The sequence below is a fragment of the Alnus glutinosa genome, chromosome 9, assembly GCF_958979055.1.
Source record: "Alnus glutinosa chromosome 9, dhAlnGlut1.1, whole genome shotgun sequence".
In the NCBI taxonomy this organism is placed as follows: Eukaryota; Viridiplantae; Streptophyta; class Magnoliopsida; order Fagales; family Betulaceae; genus Alnus; species Alnus glutinosa.
The window spans coordinates 9,320,202-9,340,644 of NC_084894.1; the positions used below are offsets into that span (position 1 = coordinate 9,320,202).

At 38.8% G+C, this 20,443-nt stretch overlaps 1 protein-coding gene across 3 annotated transcripts; it reads left to right on the forward strand.

The window, feature by feature from the left end:
* Positions 1-5,323: 5,323 nt before the first annotated feature.
* Positions 5,324-20,233, forward strand: LOC133877356 (transcription factor GAMYB-like). Of its 3 annotated transcripts, XM_062315627.1 has the most exons (5): positions 5,324-6,094; positions 7,443-7,809; positions 17,277-18,267; positions 18,361-18,498; positions 19,899-20,233. In XM_062315627.1, the coding sequence occupies exons 2-5, from the start codon at positions 7,450-7,452 to the stop codon at positions 19,925-19,927; spliced, it is 1,518 nt and encodes a 505-aa protein (XP_062171611.1). In that variant the 5' UTR covers positions 5,324-6,094; positions 7,443-7,449; the 3' UTR covers positions 19,928-20,233. The 3 variants fall into 3 exon arrangements, with proteins under 3 accessions (XP_062171611.1, XP_062171609.1, XP_062171610.1); XM_062315625.1 differs by lacking the exon at positions 19,899-20,233 and having other exon boundaries at positions 5,325-6,094; positions 18,361-18,815; XM_062315626.1 differs by lacking the exons at positions 5,324-6,094; positions 19,899-20,233 and adding an exon at positions 6,142-6,492 and having other exon boundaries at positions 18,361-18,815.
* The last annotated feature ends 210 nt before the right edge of the window (positions 20,234-20,443 follow it).

The following is a 20,443-nucleotide window of genomic DNA, read 5'->3' on the forward strand; positions in this document are numbered from 1 at the left end:
ATTTTGTAAATTGTACATGCCTAAATGCCTCTATTTATAGGCTCAACAGACCTAACTTGAGTCTGGAACGGATTTCTTTAGGCGGCGTTCGGAAGGTAGCTGAAAGTGTTCAGACGGACAACTATGCAACCGGCTTTCCATAACATGCTTCACGCAATACCATATCAAGGCCGCGTCCGGACGATGTTGCCATAGAGTCTAGACGGTTACACTTATGCTGCACATAAATTCCATAATAAGGACCGGTGTCCGGACGGTTTTGCCTTGACGTGTAGACGGTTGCAATTCTTCTCCGCGTCTTGCCTTATCAAGGATAGCGTTCGGATGTTGCAGACCGGATGTCCGAACGGATGCAATTGTCTTTCCATATCTATGTCTGAGAAGGAAATCCGATTTCTTGCCGAACACTGATGAGCGTCCGGACGCGTTGCTGAGACGTCCGGACGGATGCAACTTTGAACAGTTCGAAACTTTTGGACACTAATGGGCATCCGGATGCATGACTGGGCCGTCTGGACGGAAGCTTGGGATCCGACTTTTTTGACTTGGAATCTGCACAGAATCTTCTTTGAACTTTTTGAAGCACATTTCTGAAATGAAGACTCTAAAATAAACGGCATCCCTAATAATGTAGCAACCTTACATAAAAAGTGATTTTGCCAAACAGAATGCAGCCAATCACATACTAACATATCTCTCTTACTCTGTCTTTTTGCTCCACCTTGTTTTCCATTCTTCACTTCTGGGTTTTGTTTAATTTTCTTTTTTGAAGTTCTTGAGATGGGTTTTTGTTAACTAGATCTTGGGCCATTTCTTTTTGTGATTTTGTTTTGTTTGAATTTTTTTTTTACTCTGTTTGTTTGAGCGAAATGTGTGTTTTCGAGCTGGTTCTTAATCTATTCATCTACTTGTTCTTTTTCCCTGTGGTTGAACAAAGCTTGAATTTGAAGAATTCTATGTTAGTCTTGTTGGGTTCCAGTGCTTGAAGGAAACTGCTTAGATTTTTCTCGGCGTTTTCCTATAATCAATTTTGTTAACTTTTTTTTAAAAAGTATTTTATGCTTAAATTCTACCTGGGAATTTTGGATTTTTGTGAAGTTTGTGAGGTTTTTGGGGCTTTGGAAATCATCAGTGGCTGCTACAGCTTGTTTGAGCTCTACAACTATAGTAGTCTTCAATTACTTGAGGTAAAAAATAAAATTAGAGCTTCTATGAGGAATTCTATTCATCATCCTTATCATTGTTATTAGTTGTTGTTGTTGTAACTATGATTGTTATTTGTGTATTAGTTATTTTGTTGCTATTGTTGTCGTTGACGGAATGGGAAGACGGCAGGGAGCACGGTGGAAAGGCGGGTGTCGCGTTGAATTTGGCTGAGAAGGCCTCCATAGAGGCAAGGAGGGCTAGAGTGAACTCTAGCAAGATAGGGACCTTTGGAGATGTGCTAGCAGAGGGGAAAGGGAGTGAAAGAAGAGAAGAAGAAAGGGAGGAGATGGAGGAGGGAAGCACACATGGTGGTTGGGCTGGAAGGATGGTCAGGGAAGGGAATTTGGAAAGGAGAGTGTATTTCGCCCTCTGAAGAAACTGGTAGTTAAAAAACATCAATTTGGTCCATTGAATGTTTGTCTCCAGCTTAAGCTACACGGCTTGCGCATATGGGGGCACGCCTGTAGATTTTATATACTATATGTTCTATATGTTTAATGCTTGTGTGAACACGAAAATGACAACTTACGCTTGGTTAAGCAACAAAAACATTTGATTTCCTCCAATAAATCAAATTTGTAAGTAAAAAGTTTGCATTGTAAAACTTTAAAAATAAAATTTTGCATTGTAAAAATTTCACGATACATATTTATAAAACTACAAGATATTTATAGATACTTGAACCAAATATCATTTGTAAGGATTTGCATTGCAATCATTTTGTTGTGGTCAAGTAGAACACATTTATTGTTTTTCAAAGTGAACGCATTTATTGTTTTTGTTAGATCATGTTATACACATTTTGGACGACTTAGGGGTGACAACCTGGTTGGCCAAAATCACCAACCGGCTCCGGTAATCGAGTAGCCGGTTAACAGGTTTTTTAATAACCGGCATTTACCGATTGATACCCGGTTATTCGGACCGGTAACTAAAAAATTTAAAAATTGGGTTTTTTGGGCCTAATTTGGATATTGGGTCTCATTTTTTAGCTTAGTTTATACTTTTTTAGCCATTTAAAAAAACATTTCAATCTTTTTGGCCCAATATGCTGGCCTAAGTTGAAATGGAAATAAAAGTGTAAAACCCTAAATTTTATTATTTTAGTTTATATATATATATATACCCAGTTATCGGTTTTAATATTTTTTTTGAACTGATAACCGCTCTAATAGGGCCGGTTACTGGTTATTTCCAATCGGGTATCAAACCAGTTGGCCGGTTACCTGTTGGTACCCGGTACAACTAGCTGACTTTACACCCCTAAGACGATTGCCAAAACTTTTGAACTATACATAAACTAGCTCATAATCCGTGTTGTGCGTGAGATTCTTTATTATAATTTAATTTCAGAATTTAAACACATCATTTTCATTGTACTTTTCATTATAGATTATAAACTGTGTGTAAAAAAAACTATCTCACATCTTTCAGTAAAAAGACATTTAAGATTAAGACCTTTAATTTTATTTTAATCCATAAAAAGTAAAACTTTTTTAAAATCTTTATTCCTATTAGTGTAGTTTATAGCAAAAAGAAGTATATATAAAAAAAAAAGTAACAAGAAGAAAATTTAAATTTCAATTATTAAAGCATTAATAGAAAATTAAAATAAATTTGTGATAGTGTTTGTGTGGTATTAAATTTCATTACAAATAAAAAAAAGTGCAACCAATTATTTTGTAATAATCTAATGTAAAATAAAATTACGTGGCAGAAAATGATGGCGTGTAATAATCTTAATGTAAAATGTAATAATCTATTAAATTTCTGGTGCATAATGCATGTGGGGCACGCCTGTCGCTTCTTGTTCCGGTTCAACACTGATAGTGGTGCTCACCCTCTCACGTCTATTGTCTCCTTTTGGCATGCCAAGTACATGAAAGAGAGGTCCTTGCATGCACGGGACGTAACTATATGTGACTGGGGCCTCCTCTCCTCTTTTTTTTTTTTTTTTTTTTTTTTTTTTTTTTTTTTAAATATACATATTATACAGTTAAAATATTTATATATTTATAGTTAAATATATAAATATATAGTAGTTTAAAAATTAGTTTGGTCTATGTCAAAATTAGATTTGGCCGCTAATTAGTGCTTTAGCCCCTTCCGATAAAAAAAAATTGGATTTTGCCCTGTTTGCATGACCCACTTTCATCGCCTTAATGAGTATCTTAGGAAATAAGTGTGTCACTTACAGCCTGTTTGGAATTGTATTAAGATGTTTAAAAAATTGTGCCAAGCAAAAATGAGTTTTTTTGATAAAAAACTTAAAAACACTTTTCACTTTTTCACTCTTAAAAAAAAAAAAAAAAAAAAAAACCTATTTCTAACTCAATTCCAAACGGGCCTTAGACCTAAAGGAATATAAAATTCATACTATAATTTCTATTTTTATATACGTTTGACGAGTTCTTGTGAATTAAAGATTAATTTCTATCACTAAAAATAACAAAAGGATATGATAGTGATATTTGATTAAATCTCATTTAAATAACAGCAAATATGATGCTCAAAGTCGTAATTTTTCTTTCATTTAATTACTTTTCACAAAAGAAGTATGATAGTATTGAGCATAGAGCATGTGGCAAGATACTTTTAGAACCAGTTTTTAATAATTCAATATTTCTTTTAAAATATTTTCATATGTCTAAAATTTTTAACATATAGTGTGATGATAATAAGATTTATGAGAATACTTTCCATCAAATTACATATTCAAAATTAACCCCCTTCCACCAAATAAGAGGATGATGGTTTTTTAAGGATATGTTTGGGTGAAATCTATTCTTTAAAATTCAAATTCTACTCATATTTTATCTATTATTTTTTTTGAGTTTTATCTCAAATTTTTTAAATAATCCAAACATAATTTATAAAAAAATCATACACCCAAACCATCTAAGGATTGGATCTAAAAATCAAGCAAATATAATATTAAAAGTTGAATATTCTCAACAACAATTTCCTAAGCCAAATTACACTTTTTAGATGTTCATTTGTCTCATTAATCCCAATAAAACCATCTCAATTTTCAAAAAATATAAACTATATATATTAAAATTTTGGTTGCAAAATTTAGAACATTCTAAATGCTGCACCCGAGGCAGCCAATAAAATAGCCAAAAATAAAAAAATAAAAAAAAAATCGAATATGCTTGTGAATAAACTTCACAGCCCCGTCACCGGTCAAAGACGAGTAATTTTGGCTGCGTAATAATCGAACGGCTGCATCACATGCTCAAGAAAACCACGATTATACATAAATAATTTCCTTCCCAGTTATGCATGTGTCAAATCTAATATTCCTCGTCACCCTATCTCTTTCGTAAATCATCCTAATCATTGGAATATCATTTTATGATTTTAAAAAGTAAAATTTAAAAATTAGATTTATAAATATGATATTTAAAAAAGCAGTTAAGTGTTAGATAAAATCACAATTTAGCCTTTAAAAATGTACGTTTTCAAAACAATACCTATTCGCTTATGGTTTGAAAATATAGATTTTTCGACGTTTTCAAATCTCAATTTTTTAAAAACATAATTCAAACGGTTCATTTTTTACAATTTGATTGAAAATCACATTTTTTATCTACGAAATCGCAATGTCAAATACAGTTTAAGTTTTTGATTAATTGGTATATATATATTTTAATAATGAGAAGAAAAACTTAAGAAATGATACTAGTTTTGATAAGCAATTACTTATAATATTCCTATCAGGAATAGGATCTTTTCCATTAGCTGATTTATGATAGAGACAGGGTGAGGAATACTATCCATTTTAAATAAAAGGTCAAAATTTGAAGTTGGTATATCTAACGGTGTATATGAAATCAATATTAATACGTCTTTTTAAAATTTAAAATAACGTAAAATCATGTACATCATTAAATATTAACTTTAAATTTTAACCGTAAAATAAATATTATCTATTTCATTTGAAATGGAGAGTATCATATCCCATAATTTCAAGTGCTTAAGAGTGGAGAGGGTAGATGTTGGTCTCTCCTCTCTTGTCTCTCCTACATGCGCTCTCCTAATGCCATCACATTTTTCTATTTAACTTGGGTTTCTTCTAATTTTTGTTAAAAATCTGACATATAATTTTTTCTCATTCAAAAACTTCCCAATTCCCAATTCCCAATTCCTATAGGCTATAGCCCAGCTCTGCCTCTCTGACTCTCTCTCTCTGTCTCACACACGCACACACGCGCGCACACAGAGACACACTTCCTCTCTCTTTCACATCACAAACTCGCTCTTTTTCTCGGTCTCTATGGTTCTATGGTTGGATCCTGCAATTCCTTCTTCACGATCACTGACTATGGCTAGAGTCAGGGGAGAGCCAGGGGGTTTATTTATAATATAGTCATATATGTATATATAGATATATCTCTCTTGCTCTGTCTTTTTGCTCCACCTTCTTTTTCATTCTTCACTTCTGGGTTTTGTTTAATTTTATTTTTTGAAGTTCCTGAGGTGGGTTTTTGTTAACTGGATCTGGGGCCATTTCTTTTGGTGATTTTGTTTTGTTTGAATTTTTTTTTTTCGACTCTGTTTGTTTGAGCGAAATGTGCGTTTTCGAGCTGGTTCTTAATCTGTTCATCTACATGTTGTTTTTCCCTGTGGTTGAACAAATCTTGAATTTGTAGAATTCTATGTTACTTTTGTTGGGTTCCAGTGCTTGAAGGCAACTACTTCTCGGCATTTGCCTATCATTGGTTTTGTTATTATTATTATTATTTTTTTAAGAAAGTATTTTCTGCTTCAATTCTACCTGGGTGGATTTTGTAAAGTGTGTGAGGTTTCTGTGGCTTTGGAAATCATCGGTGGCTGCTACAGCTTGTTTGAGCTCTGCAACTGTAGCAGTCTTCAATTACTTGAGGTAGTGCTTCTCTGAGGAATTCTGTTCATCATCTTCATCAACTATTATTGTTTTTAGTGTATTAGTTATTCTTGTATTGTTGTCGTTGTCGTCGATGTTGTTATTATTGAGCTTCTGATCTTTTCTGGATTATTGAATCTGATGTTCTGTATTGGTTGTTAAGGTTTTTCCTTGATTGAGTTTTCAATCAGCTGAACCTAAAGCTACTAATAACTTACATCCGGTTGTGTTTGGAATAGGATCCAGCTTCCTTCTCGTCGCTGTGCTCGTCGGACATGGCCAGATGGCGGCACGTGTCTGCCATGTCCTGTCAAACACGTGTCAGCATCTGGCCGAGCTCAGTCCGCGCAGGAACTGGACAGAAAGCCAGACCCTTCAGCATAAACTAAAAGCTAAAAGTAACTAGAATCATGCGACTTAGAATTTCATTTATATGTTTTAATTATAGGGATCATGCTTTGAATATTTGTTGGTCTTTGCCAATAAGATCTCATATTTTTGGGTTGAAATGAGTCCATCGCTCCTGAATTTTTTTCCTAGAATTTTTGTAAGTTCAGGAAATGGAGGGAATTAAAGACTTTGAATGAGTCCTACGTTTGGCAAATTAACCAATCTTGTATTCAATTGGGCAACAGTTCAATTTTTTTTAAGTTTTTTCCTGGTTTGAATTTGCAGACGTTATGGTCTGCAAGGTTGTGACAAAAGGAAAAAAGAACATAATAAAAGTTTTTGGGGCCTAAATTATTTCCCCCATTTTAGGACATATCAGAAACCAAAAATCTCTCAATGCCTTAAGTGGAATTACAAAATTTCTTCCATCTCTCCTTAAAAATCTGCTTATATGAAAATGAAAATGTATGATAAGTGTGCTCATATTCAGATATGCTAGTGTAAAATGTATTCAAATGCTTTATAGTTTGGGAATTTTCTGCTTGCAAGTGTTGGTTTTAATTTTTTGGTCTTTTATTCCTTTTTTGGTTTGCGAGGAAGCCTTTTTTGGGGTAGCATTAGTTTTCTTTGTCTTTATTCAAATCTAGAATGCAGCAATTATGTGTCAAAATTAATTTCAAGGATAAATGTCTGTTGAAATACAATTGTTTAAATTCTATATTTGGAGAAAGTTTCTCCTTCGTTTATTGTCTTTCTATGGCCCAAAAATCATTTTTCTTTGAATTTCATTTCATGGTTATTCTCTCTTTCTGATAGAAAAAAAAAAAGCTGCTGCAGCTAATATTTTCTCATCAATTAAATTTGCATGTTTTACTACTATATGTTCTTATATGCCAGCTCAGTTGCTGCATTTTACTTGTTGGAATGTTAAATTACCTGATCTTTTCGGCACATTCAGGGAGCTGATGGGTACAACAAACAAGAGTGTGAACAAAAAAATGTCTAAGGGTAACCAAGATCTGGCATCAGTTGAAGAAACTAAAGATGGAGGAAACTTGGAAGGAGGGGGTCCTTTGAAGAAAGGCCCATGGACATCAGCAGAAGATGAAATTTTAGTGGAGTATGTTAAAAAGCATGGAGAGGGGAACTGGAATGCTGTCCAGAAGCACTCAGGACTTTCTCGGTGTGGCAAAAGCTGCCGTCTACGATGGGCAAATCATCTGAGACCAGATTTGAGGAAGGGTGCATTCACTACAGAGGAAGAGCGCTGTATCATTGAACTCCATGCTAAGATGGGAAACAAATGGGCTCGAATGGCTGCAGAGGTTAGTGGCAGATTTCCACCTTCATTTTTTATTTTTCAATAAGTATATAATGTTATGGGTCTATTTACATCTAGTTACATTTAAATATGAATTGTATGTTCAGTTATAGGGTACTACACCTCATGCCTATGTTTCACAGGCAGGGGTTGGAATCTCAAAATCATAAGTCATTTTCCTCAGCATAGTAGCTTGTTGTATACTATGGTAACCGCTCTCTTTTTTAACTATCAAACACTTATTGTCCTCACTGATAAATTAGATAAGTTGTGCAGAGATAGTATATATATACCTCCAAATGAAAAAGAAAAAACAAATACATGTTCCACAACACATATATATACATAGCAAACAGGCACCAAAATCCCCTCAAGGAAGCTGCATGCTCATCTCTTTGAGCAAATATGGATATGTACACACTTTGGCGATTTTTGTGCCACAAAGTTCAACAATACATATATATATATATACAGAGATACTTTCCTTTAAAGTTTTTCTATGTTAAATTTCGGATCATTACAATAGACGAGGGGATAGTGCAAGAGAAAATTTCGTCTCTTTCTCTGGTTGAGAGACCAAGCAAAGATCCAAACGACATTTTATGTTTTTGAAATATCTAATTAAGCGAAATTTTGAAGTTTCCAATCTTTTTTTTTTTTTTTTTTTTTTTTTTTTTTTATTTAAACAAGATTGGATTAAATATAAAAGAACAAGTACATAAACAAAGAAAGGGTGAGAGATCTACCCCAACATTCACCCCAATATAGTCGGAACAATATTTGGCCCGGCCCAATGACTTCTTGGCATGTAGGCCAAGAAAGGAGCTGCTTAAAATAAAGGTTTTTTAGGCAGTCTTAAGGATAGGCTGCATAGAGAAATTCTACTACTGTAGAGTGCGGTAAGAAAACTTTGTAGCCACAATAAGATTGGGCTGTGGTTGATTGGACTGAAGCCACTAAAGAATAACCCCACTTCAATATCCAGGGGGTGAGTTGCCCTGTTGTTGATGCTTAGGGGACACCAAATGTGGATATGCTTAGTTACCGCAATGGCATTCTGTTGGTTGATGCATGGCTATAATCATTCTTGTAGCTAGATGTTTGTATAATTGGCTTGCTTTTAACCTTATTTCATCTTGGTACTAACTAATGAGATACATATGCCCAAATTAATCTTATTTCATAACAACTACTCTTTTTAGAACGTATTTGGATGTATTATGTTAGAGATGGTGGCTGATATTCGGAATGAGAAATGTTCACTAGTCTTTAGTTCAAAGGCCTCATGGGAGGATCGTAGCAAATTGAGCGTAGGGAATATTGAGGATTTTCAATGTACCGGGTTAGGGTTGGTGATGGTATATATATTTAGTAACTATATTCTTTGTTGAATATAGTGAGAAAGCTGTCCACTCCCACGCCGAACCATGTAAAATTCTCTATGTGCTGTTCTCTCTTTGTCTTTACTTTTAACCGAATTGCATGGTTTCAACAATCTCAACATGTCATATGGACATCTTCCTATTTTATGCTGATAACTTATGTTCTTATTATCTTTTGAAGCATCTAATCTGCCACTTTTCTTGGTTAAGTTCACACTAGAATTCTGTTTGGTATTGAGGGATGCTAGTTCAAAAACGTCTTCTAGAAAAGTCAGACTACCATTGTTTTTGTTGCTTGAGAAAATTGATACCTTGTTAAATAGATTTTTAAGTAAAGAAGAGCTTAGGAACCTCTTTCTGTGAAGAGGATGTGTGATGTGTCACAGAACCAGGGAGACCTAACAGGCTGTATGTCTAAAATTAGGGTTACAACTGAGGAAAATGATTTAGGGTTTACTGAATTTAGAATGAGGATTGGTTTGGGCTAAAAGTGATGGATTTGTTAGTTTACTGGAGTGTTTGTGATCAGAAAAAATAGAGAAAGAAAAGGGAAAATGATGTGGGCCTGGGTTTGGGATCGTGTGATGGGTTTGTGGATGGGTAAAGCTGCAGGATTTGACTTCCTGAGTTTCCCTATGGTGGAAGGTGAAAGATGGTGAATGGATATGAGGTATTCGAGGTACCTCTGCCTCCCAATTTCAACTACAAGAGTTGTGATTTTTTGGATAAATTTCAGCATCCATTCTTCTTATTCAGAATCACTACTTATAGAATACAATATCAATACTGTTTTGGCTAATGCCTTATTTTTAGGAATCCTTCCCTTATTTCTCTCCCTAAAAATCCTGCTATCAATCCCTTAATTATTGGAATACATAATTCCTTATTTGTAGGAATTTCCCTCCCACAAGTCTTGCTCCCCACGCACAGACTTGTGCCTTACTTCTTTCCTAAAATACATCAGCCGCCGCTTGGATTAGGTTTAGAGTGTGCAACAGTTAGGGTTTCATCATGTTGCTGCACTTGTTTGGGCCTCCTAACATAGGTCCGTAACACTCCTCCGCCCTTAGAATGACCCTTGTCCTCAAGGGCAAAAGTGGGAAAACGCAGCTGGAAGTCTGCGAGAGGCTCCCATGTGGCATCTGCAGGTGATAACTCCTTCCAATGCACTAACACTTCAGTACTGCCCTGCTGAACTCGTTGATCGAGAATGGCTTGAGGAGTCAGCCTGCTATCCTGAGAAAGAAGGGGAAGATCATCCTGAACTGGTACGCCAACACCCACCCATTTTTTAAGGACCGATACATGAAAAACGTTATGAATTTTAGCCTTCGGAGGCAAGGCTAATTGGTACGCCACAGGGCCTATTTTCTTGATGATTCGGTAGGGTCCATAGAACTTAGGAGCTAGTTTCTGGTGCTGCCTCTTCTGTACAGAATGCTGCCGGTACCCTTGTAGCCTCAAGTAAACCCATTCTCCCTCCGAAAAACTGCGTTCCGTATGATCTTTATCATAGACTTGCTTCATTCGATTCTGGGCTGCAAGCAAGTGCTGACGTACCTCCTTAAGAACTTCATCTCGGGCCTTCAGGGTGTCCTCAACAGCGGCGGACTTGGTTGTTCCCGGAACGTAAGGTAGCAAGGAAGGCGGGGGTCGACCGTAAACGATCTCGAAGGGAGTCCGCTTAGTAGCTGAGTGGAAGCTGGTGTTGTAGCAATATTCCACCCACGGCAGCCACTTGGCCCATAGTTTAGGTGAAGAACTGGTGAAGCACCGTAAGTACATTTCAATGGTGCGATTCACAACCTCCGTTTGACCATCCGTTTGGGGGTGATAAGCGGAACTGAAATTGAACTTGGTCCCATGGAGGCGAAAGAGTTCCTTCCAAAAAAGTCCGGTGAATACCGGGTCTCGATCACAAACAATTGAAGAGGGAATGCCATGTAAGCGGAAAATTACCTCAAAGAAGGTTTTCGCTACTTGGGCTGCTGTGTAAGGGTGCTTGAGAGGGGTAAAATGCCCATATTTGGAGAGGCGATCAACAACGACAAAGATAGTAGTTCTACCATACGAAGTGGGCAATCCATCTATGAAATCCATGGATATATCGGTCCAAACCTGCTCTGGAATGGACAGGGGCTGCAGCAGCCCGGCAGGCTTGGTGTTGTCAACCTTGTGGCGTTGGCAAGTATCACAATTTTTAATAAAATAGCGGAGTTGCTGCTTCATTTGCGACCAATAGAAAACTGATTTGAGACGTTTGAGTCCCTTTTGATACCCCTCGTGTGTACTGTTATGGAACTCAGCAATGATGGTGGCTGTGATAGGTGAGGCAGAGTTGAGGTAGATCCGATTTTTGAAGTAGATGAGGCCCCCTTGCAAACTCCAAGGACCTGTGATATTTCCCTGCTTGATCTTCTCTGTTAGGACTATAAGGTCAGGATCTTGTTGGAGTTCCTGCTGAATGGGCATGATCCAGTGAGGAATTGGGGCCGATACAGCCAAAAGAGTGCCTTCCATTTGCCGAGAAAGAGCGTCTGCTGCACGGTTCTCATAACCCTTCTTGTATTCAATGCTGAAGTCGTACCCCATGAGCTTGAGCAGCCACTTCTGCTGTGTCTCGGTGGCTATGGTTTGGTCCCATAAGAACTTGAGGCTGCGGTGATCAGTCCTCACAACAAACCGGTGACCCAGGAGGTATGGCCGCCACTTCTGGACTGCTGTGACTAAGGCAAGCATTTCCTTGTCATAGGTGGAAAGTGCAAGGTTGCGGCCATGGAGGGCTTGGCTAAAATACGCAATGGGCCGGTGTGATTGCATCAAGACTGCCCCTATGCCAAGGCTGGATGCATCACATTCTATTATGAAAGGTTGGGAGAAATCCGGTAGAGCTAATACCGGTGCCTCGGTCATAGCCTTCTTGAGCTGAAGGAAGGAGTCTTCAGCCTCTTCGTTCCACCCAAAGGCATCCTTTTTGAGGAGTTGCGTCAAGGGTCGAGCAATGATGCCGTAATGCTTGACAAATTTGCGGTAGTAGCCCGTGAGACCGAGGAAGCCTCGGAGCGCCTTAAGAGATTGGGGCTTCGGCCATGCCAACATTGCCTGGATTTTATCGGAGTCTACCGCAACACCATTCCTGTCGATAACATGGCCCAAATAGTTCACCCTCTGCTGCCCAAAACTGCATTTATCTTGCCTCACATACAAGTGGTTAGCCCTCAAAAGCTCAAAAACAGTAGATAGGTGCTGTAAGTGTTCTGTCCAAGACCTGCTATATATTAGGATATCATCAAAAAAGACAAGAACGAACTTACGCAAGAGGCTGCCAAATATGTCGTTCATCAATGACTGGAACGTCGAAGGGGCATTTGTGAGGCCAAATGGCATCACCAAGAATTCGAAGTGCCCATGGTGCGTGCGAAAAGCTGTTTTCTCTATGTCTTGTTGTTGCATCCGTATTTGGTGATATCCGGAGCGAAGGTCAAGTTTGGAGAAATACTGGGCCCCTTGCAGTTCATCCAGCAGTTCATCTACCACGGGGATGGGAAATTTGTCCTTAATTGTAGCCCGATTGAGGGCTCGGTAATCTACACACAACCGCCACGAACCATCGTGCTTCTTGACTAGCAATACCGGGGAGGAATAAGGGCTGGTACTAGCCCGAATCACACCTGTATTCAGCAATTCGACCACAATTCTTTCTATCTCATTTTTCTGGTAATGGGGGTACCTGTAGGGGCGCACATTGACCGGAAGAGAGCCCTGGATTAGGGGAATTTTGTGGTCATGTCGACGCACAGGAGGGAGGCCGTGTGGTTCCTCAAAGAGCCCCTGGAATTCCTCCAACAGCTGCTGCAGGTCTGGGTCCTTGATGCTCGGACATTGCTGTTCCATCCCCAATTCGACCGCCAAAAGTTGAAGTAAAATACCCTCGGGACAGCGACGAAGTTCTCTTTGCATTTTTGGCCCCTCCAATACTCTATTGCTGGGTGAGTTCATACCGATCAGCGTTACCCTTCTCCCTTGCCACGTGAAGCTCATGTGCAAAGAGGCAAAATCCCAAAGGATAGGACCGAGTGTCTTGAGCCATTGTGCCCCGAGAACGGAGTCATACCCCTGAAGATCAATGAGAAAAAACTCAAGTATGAAACAAGTACCTTCTAGTAAAACCGGTACTGCTGAGCACTTCCCTTTACTCAACAGTCTCTCCCCGTTGGCCACCATTACTTCAAAAGCCGTGTGCTTGTCGGGCACCAAGCCCAATTTTTCCGCCAACTTTGTGTTGAGGAAATTATGCGTGCTTCCCGTATCAGCTAGCAGAATTACTCGTGCCTTTTTTATGGTACCCGGGATACGCATGGTCTGGGGGGTCGGTACTCCAGAGATGGCGTGAAGAGAAATTTCCGGAATCTCGAACTCCTCCTCTCCCCCTGCTTCTCCTTCCTCAGTCAGGTCTGGATTCTCAACTTCCCCCTCATAAATTCCTTCAATAAGGAATAGCTTCTTGCACCTATGGCCGGGCGAAAACTTGTCATCGCAATTGAAACAAAGGCCCCTTTCCCTTCGGTCTTTTAGTTCTGTTGGGCTCAGTCTTCGGACGGCTGGAGTTCGGTTCCGCACCAAATTTGCGGACGGTAAGGGTGGCGCGCTAGGCTGGCCAGCAACCCTACGGGATTCGAAAAAATTGGGACTCCTTCGTTGGGACATCAGCCGCCCTTCATACAGCCTTGCGAGCCCCACAGCTGCGGTCAGGCTGGTGGGTCGGGAAGCCTGAACTTCCGGTCTGATACTCTCCTTGAGGCCGCTTATAAATCCCCCCACTTGCTGTACTACCGATAGTCTCCCTGCCCTGCTTAACAAGCGCTCGTATTGCCCTTGGTATTCACGCACCGTCCCTGTTTGGCGCAGTTTTGTGAGGTCCCCAAAGAAATCGTCGAACTGCGTAGGACCATACCTCACGTGCAGGCCGTCCTTCAAGTTTTCCCATGACGCAGCTTCCTCCGTTTCCTTAAAGAGCTGGTACCACAATTGCGCTTCGCCCTCAAGGTGGTATGCCGCCAAACCCACCTTGTCTTCTTCCGCAGTGTTTTGGAATTCAAAAAACTGCTCCGCACGACACACCCAACTGGTTGGGTCTTCGGTGCCGTCAAACTTGGGGAAGTTCAGCTTTGCAACCCTTGGGAAGGAACCGCCAGATTCAGTCCGGCTAGAATCCCCGCCGACTCGGCCCCTAGAGGAACTCGCCGCATTGGTCTGATCTTCCTCTCGATGACTCTGACTTTTGGAGAGCAATGCACTCAACATCTCCTCCATACGTTTCTGGGTACCGAGCATCTTCTCCATCTCCTTCTGCATCCGATCGTCCATGGCTCCTATCTCCTTCTCCACTCGCTCAATCCTTTGCTCCATCTCTTCGGAACTTGGCTCTGATACCAAGTTGATGTGGGCCTGGGTTTGGGATCGTGTGATGGGTTTGTGGATGGGTAAAGCTGCAGGATTTGACTTCCTGAGTTTCCCTATGGTGGAAGGTGAAAGATGGTGAATGGATATGAGGTATTCGAGGTACCTCTGCCTCCCAATTTCAACTACAAGAGTTGTGATTTTTTGGATAAATTTCAGCATCCATTCTTCTTATTCAGAATCACTACTTATAGAATACAATATCAATACTGTTTTGGCTAATGCCTTATTTTTAGGAATCCTTCCCTTATTTCTCTCCCTAAAAATCCTGCTATCAATCCCTTAATTATTGGAATACATAATTCCTTATTTGTAGGAATTTCCCTCCCACAAGTCTTGCTCCCCACGCACAGACTTGTGCCTTACTTCTTTCCTAAAATACATCAGCCGCCGCTTGGATTAGGTTTAGAGTGTGCAACAGTTAGGGTTTCATCATGTTGCTGCACTTGTTTGGGCCTCCTAACATAGGTCCGTAACAGAAAACAAGAGGAAGAAGCCTAGATTTTCACTAGTATTCACTCCTAGAGTTTGCATGCTTCACATATGCTTTCATAGTAAAGTCACTGGACCCTACTTGAGAAAAGGTACTATATATTACCACCAAAAGAAAGCACAACACTTCAAATTTAAAAAGACAGACTAAAACTACAAAACTAACATTAGACCCAACTACAGAAGAAAACTCCCAACAAAAAAACTGGCTTGATAAATTCAAGGTTGTAGTCCCAGATTAAAATTGGTGCTTAGATTTCAGATTCCCATCTCTTGTTCTGAACCGTCAATATGTGTCCCATCAGGATAGTTATCCTCATCATATATATTTCTGACAATACAGTAGGGTGCGTTTGTTTCGATTCAACACAGCCACCAAGTGTTGAATCAATTCCTCTTCTTCAGGTGGTTTGCTTATTCTTTTTTAGTTTTTCTTCTTCCTTTTCAGTTGAATCAGTTCCTCTTTTTCTTCAGTTCTTTTTTGTTTGTTTGTTCTATTCTTCTTTCTTCTTCGTCAGTCTCCTCTTCGAGTCTTGAGTCTTCCTATTCTTCTGCGATCTTTGCTCGCCTCTTCGGTCTGCCTACAGGTCATAGCTCAGTAGCTCAGGCCTCAGCCTTAGCCTCAACATCGTCACAGCTCACTGGTTCGGTCACAGACTCACAGCATTGTTTGGTCACCTCTCTTTTAAATCCCACGCCTCACTGACACCTCACTTTGGTTCCTCTTCATTGTTTTTTTTTTCTTTTTCTTTTTTTCTTTTAAGTAGTTCCGCTTTATTCAATGGTTGATACTTGTACACACTACACATAACACATTACACTAAAGGAGGCAAGGGTGTTGAAAAGTCAAAGGCACCATTTAAATAACAACAAATAGTGATAAAAAAGGCTCATGGATTGCCACGATTGTCAAAACACATGATGTCCAGTAGTCATCTGCAAAATGAGTTCAAGAAGAGTCAAGATTTATTGACATTTCTTTAAATACACACAGTATCTAATAATTATTTGTCTCAAGTTACAAACTAACTGACTAAAACCTAATAGAGTTTCTGGTCATTGTTCTCCTTCAGGTGAAATTAAAGTCTTCTAAGTGACATGAATGCCATTGACCATTGTTGAATCTAGAAATGGACTAAGAAATCATTTTAAAAATCTTATTTTATAGCTCAAAGAAGATAAAATAGTACTCTTCATTTATTGTGAGAGATTACCCATTAACTTATGGGGATGATTGGATAGCCAGTTCTCCTATAACTCTAGATCTTAATGTCACTACGAACCCAATTTAGTTGAAGTGACGTACTGATGTTGCAATTTACAAAAGAAGCGAAATGAAAGAAAGTACAAATAGAATTATAGATTAGACAAATAATAGCAAGGAAGTGGCATTTACACTACATCAAAGAGTTCTTCCTATCAAGATCAAGAAGAAAAAGTATGAATCTCATCAAACACTTGTTCATTGTTTTGACAGCAAGGAGTTAAAAGTGATCGTATTAATCTCATCAAACGCTTAAATGTTCCTAATATAATGGCTCGAGAGACATACATTCTAATTGTCTCATTTTCCGTTGACTTTGAAAATTATTTCCATTGACTAATGTTTTTCGTCTGCTCCAAATATTGGAAAATATGGAATATTTTTGGGAAAAGCTTTTATGTCGAAACAAATGGAGTCTAATTGAGTAGTATAGCAAACATTTTGTTTTTGTTAGTCATTACATGATTCATCTATCAGCATTGGTTCCATAATTTTCCAAGATTTCATTTTCTTTCTATAGAAATAGAGACTTAGTATTCATATTGAAAATTAAATCCACTTGGTGTAAGTTTGTTTTTTTAATTTTGGTGAAATATTCATTGTTGTTGTACCGCAATCCCACGTTTCTAATCCTTGCAGACAAAGATAGCTGTAGAGTGAGCACAGTGTTGACTATGTTTTGCCTTTTACTATGAATCCTTGCCTCACTACATTAATTTTACTTTCTAGTTTCTTTTGTAAAGACCTCACTTGTTTGTTCATTTGTTTATTCATTTTGGTGATGTATGCCCTTACCAAAATGAATGCTCATGTGTTCAGAAATAGACTGACCTATCAACCTTTTTCACATTCTTGCTTCGCTCCCTGTAACAGTTGCCTGGCCGCACAGATAATGAGATAAAAAACTACTGGAATACAAGAATTAAGAGATTGCAACGATCTGGCACACCAATTTATCCACCTGATGTGTGTATGCAAGTATTTAATGGTAGCCGAGACAATCACATGGGTACATTGGAAACGGCAGACACACAACATGGCGATCTCTTGCAGAGAGATGGTTTTGAGATTCCTGACGTGGATATCAATAGTGTACTCAATAATGGTTATCTTTCTTATTCTCCAAAATTTCTTGATATTCCTGCAACCAGCATGCTCAAACAAGGTGTCAGTTCATCCCTTACTCATAACGTTATATTCCCAACAATGCCTCCCCACAAACGCCCCAGAGAGTCAGAGACCTTATTCCCTTCTCTGGATGGTAGTGACAGCAGCTGTCTCCCAATATTCAATCACTATGCGGATTACAATTGTGAGAAGGCTGCTGAATCCTTTAACTTGTCTTCTTCGTTTGATCCTGATCTTAATACCAATGACCAGTTACCATTCAGTGTTCTTTCTGGCAGCCATGCCTTTTTAAATGGCAATTCTTCTTCTTCCGAGCCCATATCTGGGGCTATGAAGTTGGAGCTCCCTTCACTCCAATATTCAGAAACTCGACCTGGTAGCTGGGGCATGCCTGCTTCCCCGCTTCCTTCCCTCGAGTCTGTTGATACCTTGATCCAGTCTCCTCCAGAAGAGCAGATTTGTGCAGATTGCCTTTCACCGAGGAGCAGTGGTATGTTGGAAGCAATACTCTATGAGTCACAGACTTTGAAAGGATCAAAGAAGAATCAACCCCAGCAAACTTCAGATGTTTCTGTCAGGCCAAAAGACACGGTGGAATGCTCTCCCATGAATCCTTGTCAGATGGATGGTGACCCAAATTCACCTTTAGGCCATTCTGCTGCATCAATATTCAGCGAGTATACACCTGTCAGTGGAAGCTCAATGGATGAACACCAATCAGTTGAAGCCATGCTGGGTGAGAATGCTTTGCATCACATTAATCACAGTGACTTTGTAAAAATGAAACATATTGTTAAGTTGATAAAGTTTACTGTACACTTTTATGCAGGATGTGGTATTATGCCTCAAACATTCCATCGGGATTCAAGCCGTTTTGTTATAAATAAAGAAATTCCAGATCAGATAGACTTTACCAGGCCAGATGCTCTACTTGACCTGGGTTGGTTTGGGCATAGCAACGAGCATGGTAAGAATCAGCAGGCACTTCTTGGTGAAGAATATAGAAATTATTACTAGCAAAAAAGCACTGCCGACGAACATGAATTTGATTTGTGCATGAGAGGACTTTTCTTGTCTATCGAATTTTTGAAGATCGTTGGAATCTTCATGGAACTTAAATTATCTCTAAAACTGCTTCTTATGATTGATCATAGGTTTGTTCTCAAACTTTATGATCTTGGGGGACAATTTTTATGGTAATGCACCTTCACAAGTCATTGTTCTTTGGTGCTGATCTTGGACAATTTAGTTTAAATAATAATTCGATGCACATTTTCAACCAAAGAGGTGCATGGAATTCTTTTATCATAGGCGTATTTATCAGGGTAAGAGAAAAAAAAAAACGTATTGATCGGAGATCATGATGTTAATATTCAGTTGTTTAGCTTCTTGCTTGCATGAGTTTACCATTACTTAATTACTATATTATTCTCTCAAATTGCTCCTGCTCATAATTGAGAACAAAAGACAGCTGATTTCAGATGGCTTTTGATTCCTCAAGAATGCGGTTCATGTCATGCCCTTCCATACATTGAATTGATCAGTGAACATCCCAAGGGTTGATATGGTCAACTTGGTTTTTTTTTTGCCATTCCCTTTGGCCAAATGAGGGCGGTTTTGAATAGAGCTATTAAATAGATTGCTATATGTAGGGGTATAATTTTGGACCGGTTATAACCGGCCAGGAAAACCGGGAAACTGGTTTGATACCCGGTTACAAATAACCGGGTACCGGAGCCGGAGCCGGGTATTAGTTTTCTAGGCACGTGGTTATAAATGGATAACCGGTTCCAGGTTATAATATATTAAAAGAAATTAAAAAATTACCCCCTACCCTTTACCCTAAACACACGCCCCTTAACCCTTTCTTATTTCTATTTTCCACTTTTATTTTCTCTTTTCGTCAGTCGTCGCCTACAACCTACTTCTTCTTCTTCTTCTTCTTCTGCACGGCGCATGCTCTTAGTTCTTCACTTCTAATGATGATTCTCTTCTCATTTCTGGGTCGGATGATGGTATGATCTATGTGTGGTCTGTAATTAGGTAAATGGTGAATTCCTTTTTCTGTTGACACTAAAATTAGATTTTGGAATGATGCATTTTTCTAATTAATTTGATGGAAGTTTGCTAGACAAGGCAGATTCTGGAAGCTTGCCTTCTTTGTTACATTATTCATCGTAGCATAGATCCTTTGTTACCGGTATGTTAAACACATCAGGCAGCTCAAGTTCAGTTCTAGTATCAAGCTCCCTTGATGGCACTTGCAAGGTGGCGACACTATGTGTATCATACTCCCTAGTATCTATATATTATCTTTAAAGTTCAAATTTCATTTTACTATAATGGATATTATTCCATATCTCGTAGGTTTGGGACTTTGTCTCAGGAAGGCTTAACTCGATCAAGTTTATCCACTGGCGATAACTGCAATTGTTCTTGACCCAGGGGAGCAGCTCTTGTTCTTTGGAAGTGTGGATGGAAGAATTTTTGTCAACATGCTTGATATTGGACTATTGGAGGACCCTTTCTTTGTTGCAGAAGACCAACCAGTTGTGCTAACGCAAGTAATGTTTGGTGCTTGATGTTTCCTGTTACTCATTGGAAATGGAGTCTCCTTCTGTCACAGGAATAAATTCTGTATGTTTTGCTGGTCTTGTTTTTTATTTTTTATTTTAAAAGAAAATACTACCCGGTCTAGATAATTGGGGTATCCGGTTCCGGAGCTGGTTATTAAATTTCATTAACCGGGGACTCCGGAGCCGGTTCTCGGTTATTACCCAATAACTGGAACCGGCTCCGGGTTTACACTATTAGCTATATGATTATCATAAAATTGAGATAAGGTGATAGTAAAAATTAGCATTTAGAGTAAATGATATGTAAAAAAAAAAAAATTTAATGGTTGATTTTCA

Coding starts and splice junctions, on each gene's coding strand:
- LOC133877356 (XM_062315625.1), top strand. CDS start 7,450: ATGGGTACAACAAACAAGAGTGTGAACAAAAAAATGTCTAAGGGTAAC. Junction 7,810..17,276: donor GGGCTCGAATGGCTGCAGAG/GTTAGTGGCAGA, acceptor TCCCTGTAACAG/TTGCCTGGCCGCACAGATAA. Junction 18,268..18,360: donor ATCAGTTGAAGCCATGCTGG/GTGAGAATGCTT, acceptor ACTTTTATGCAG/GATGTGGTATTATGCCTCAA.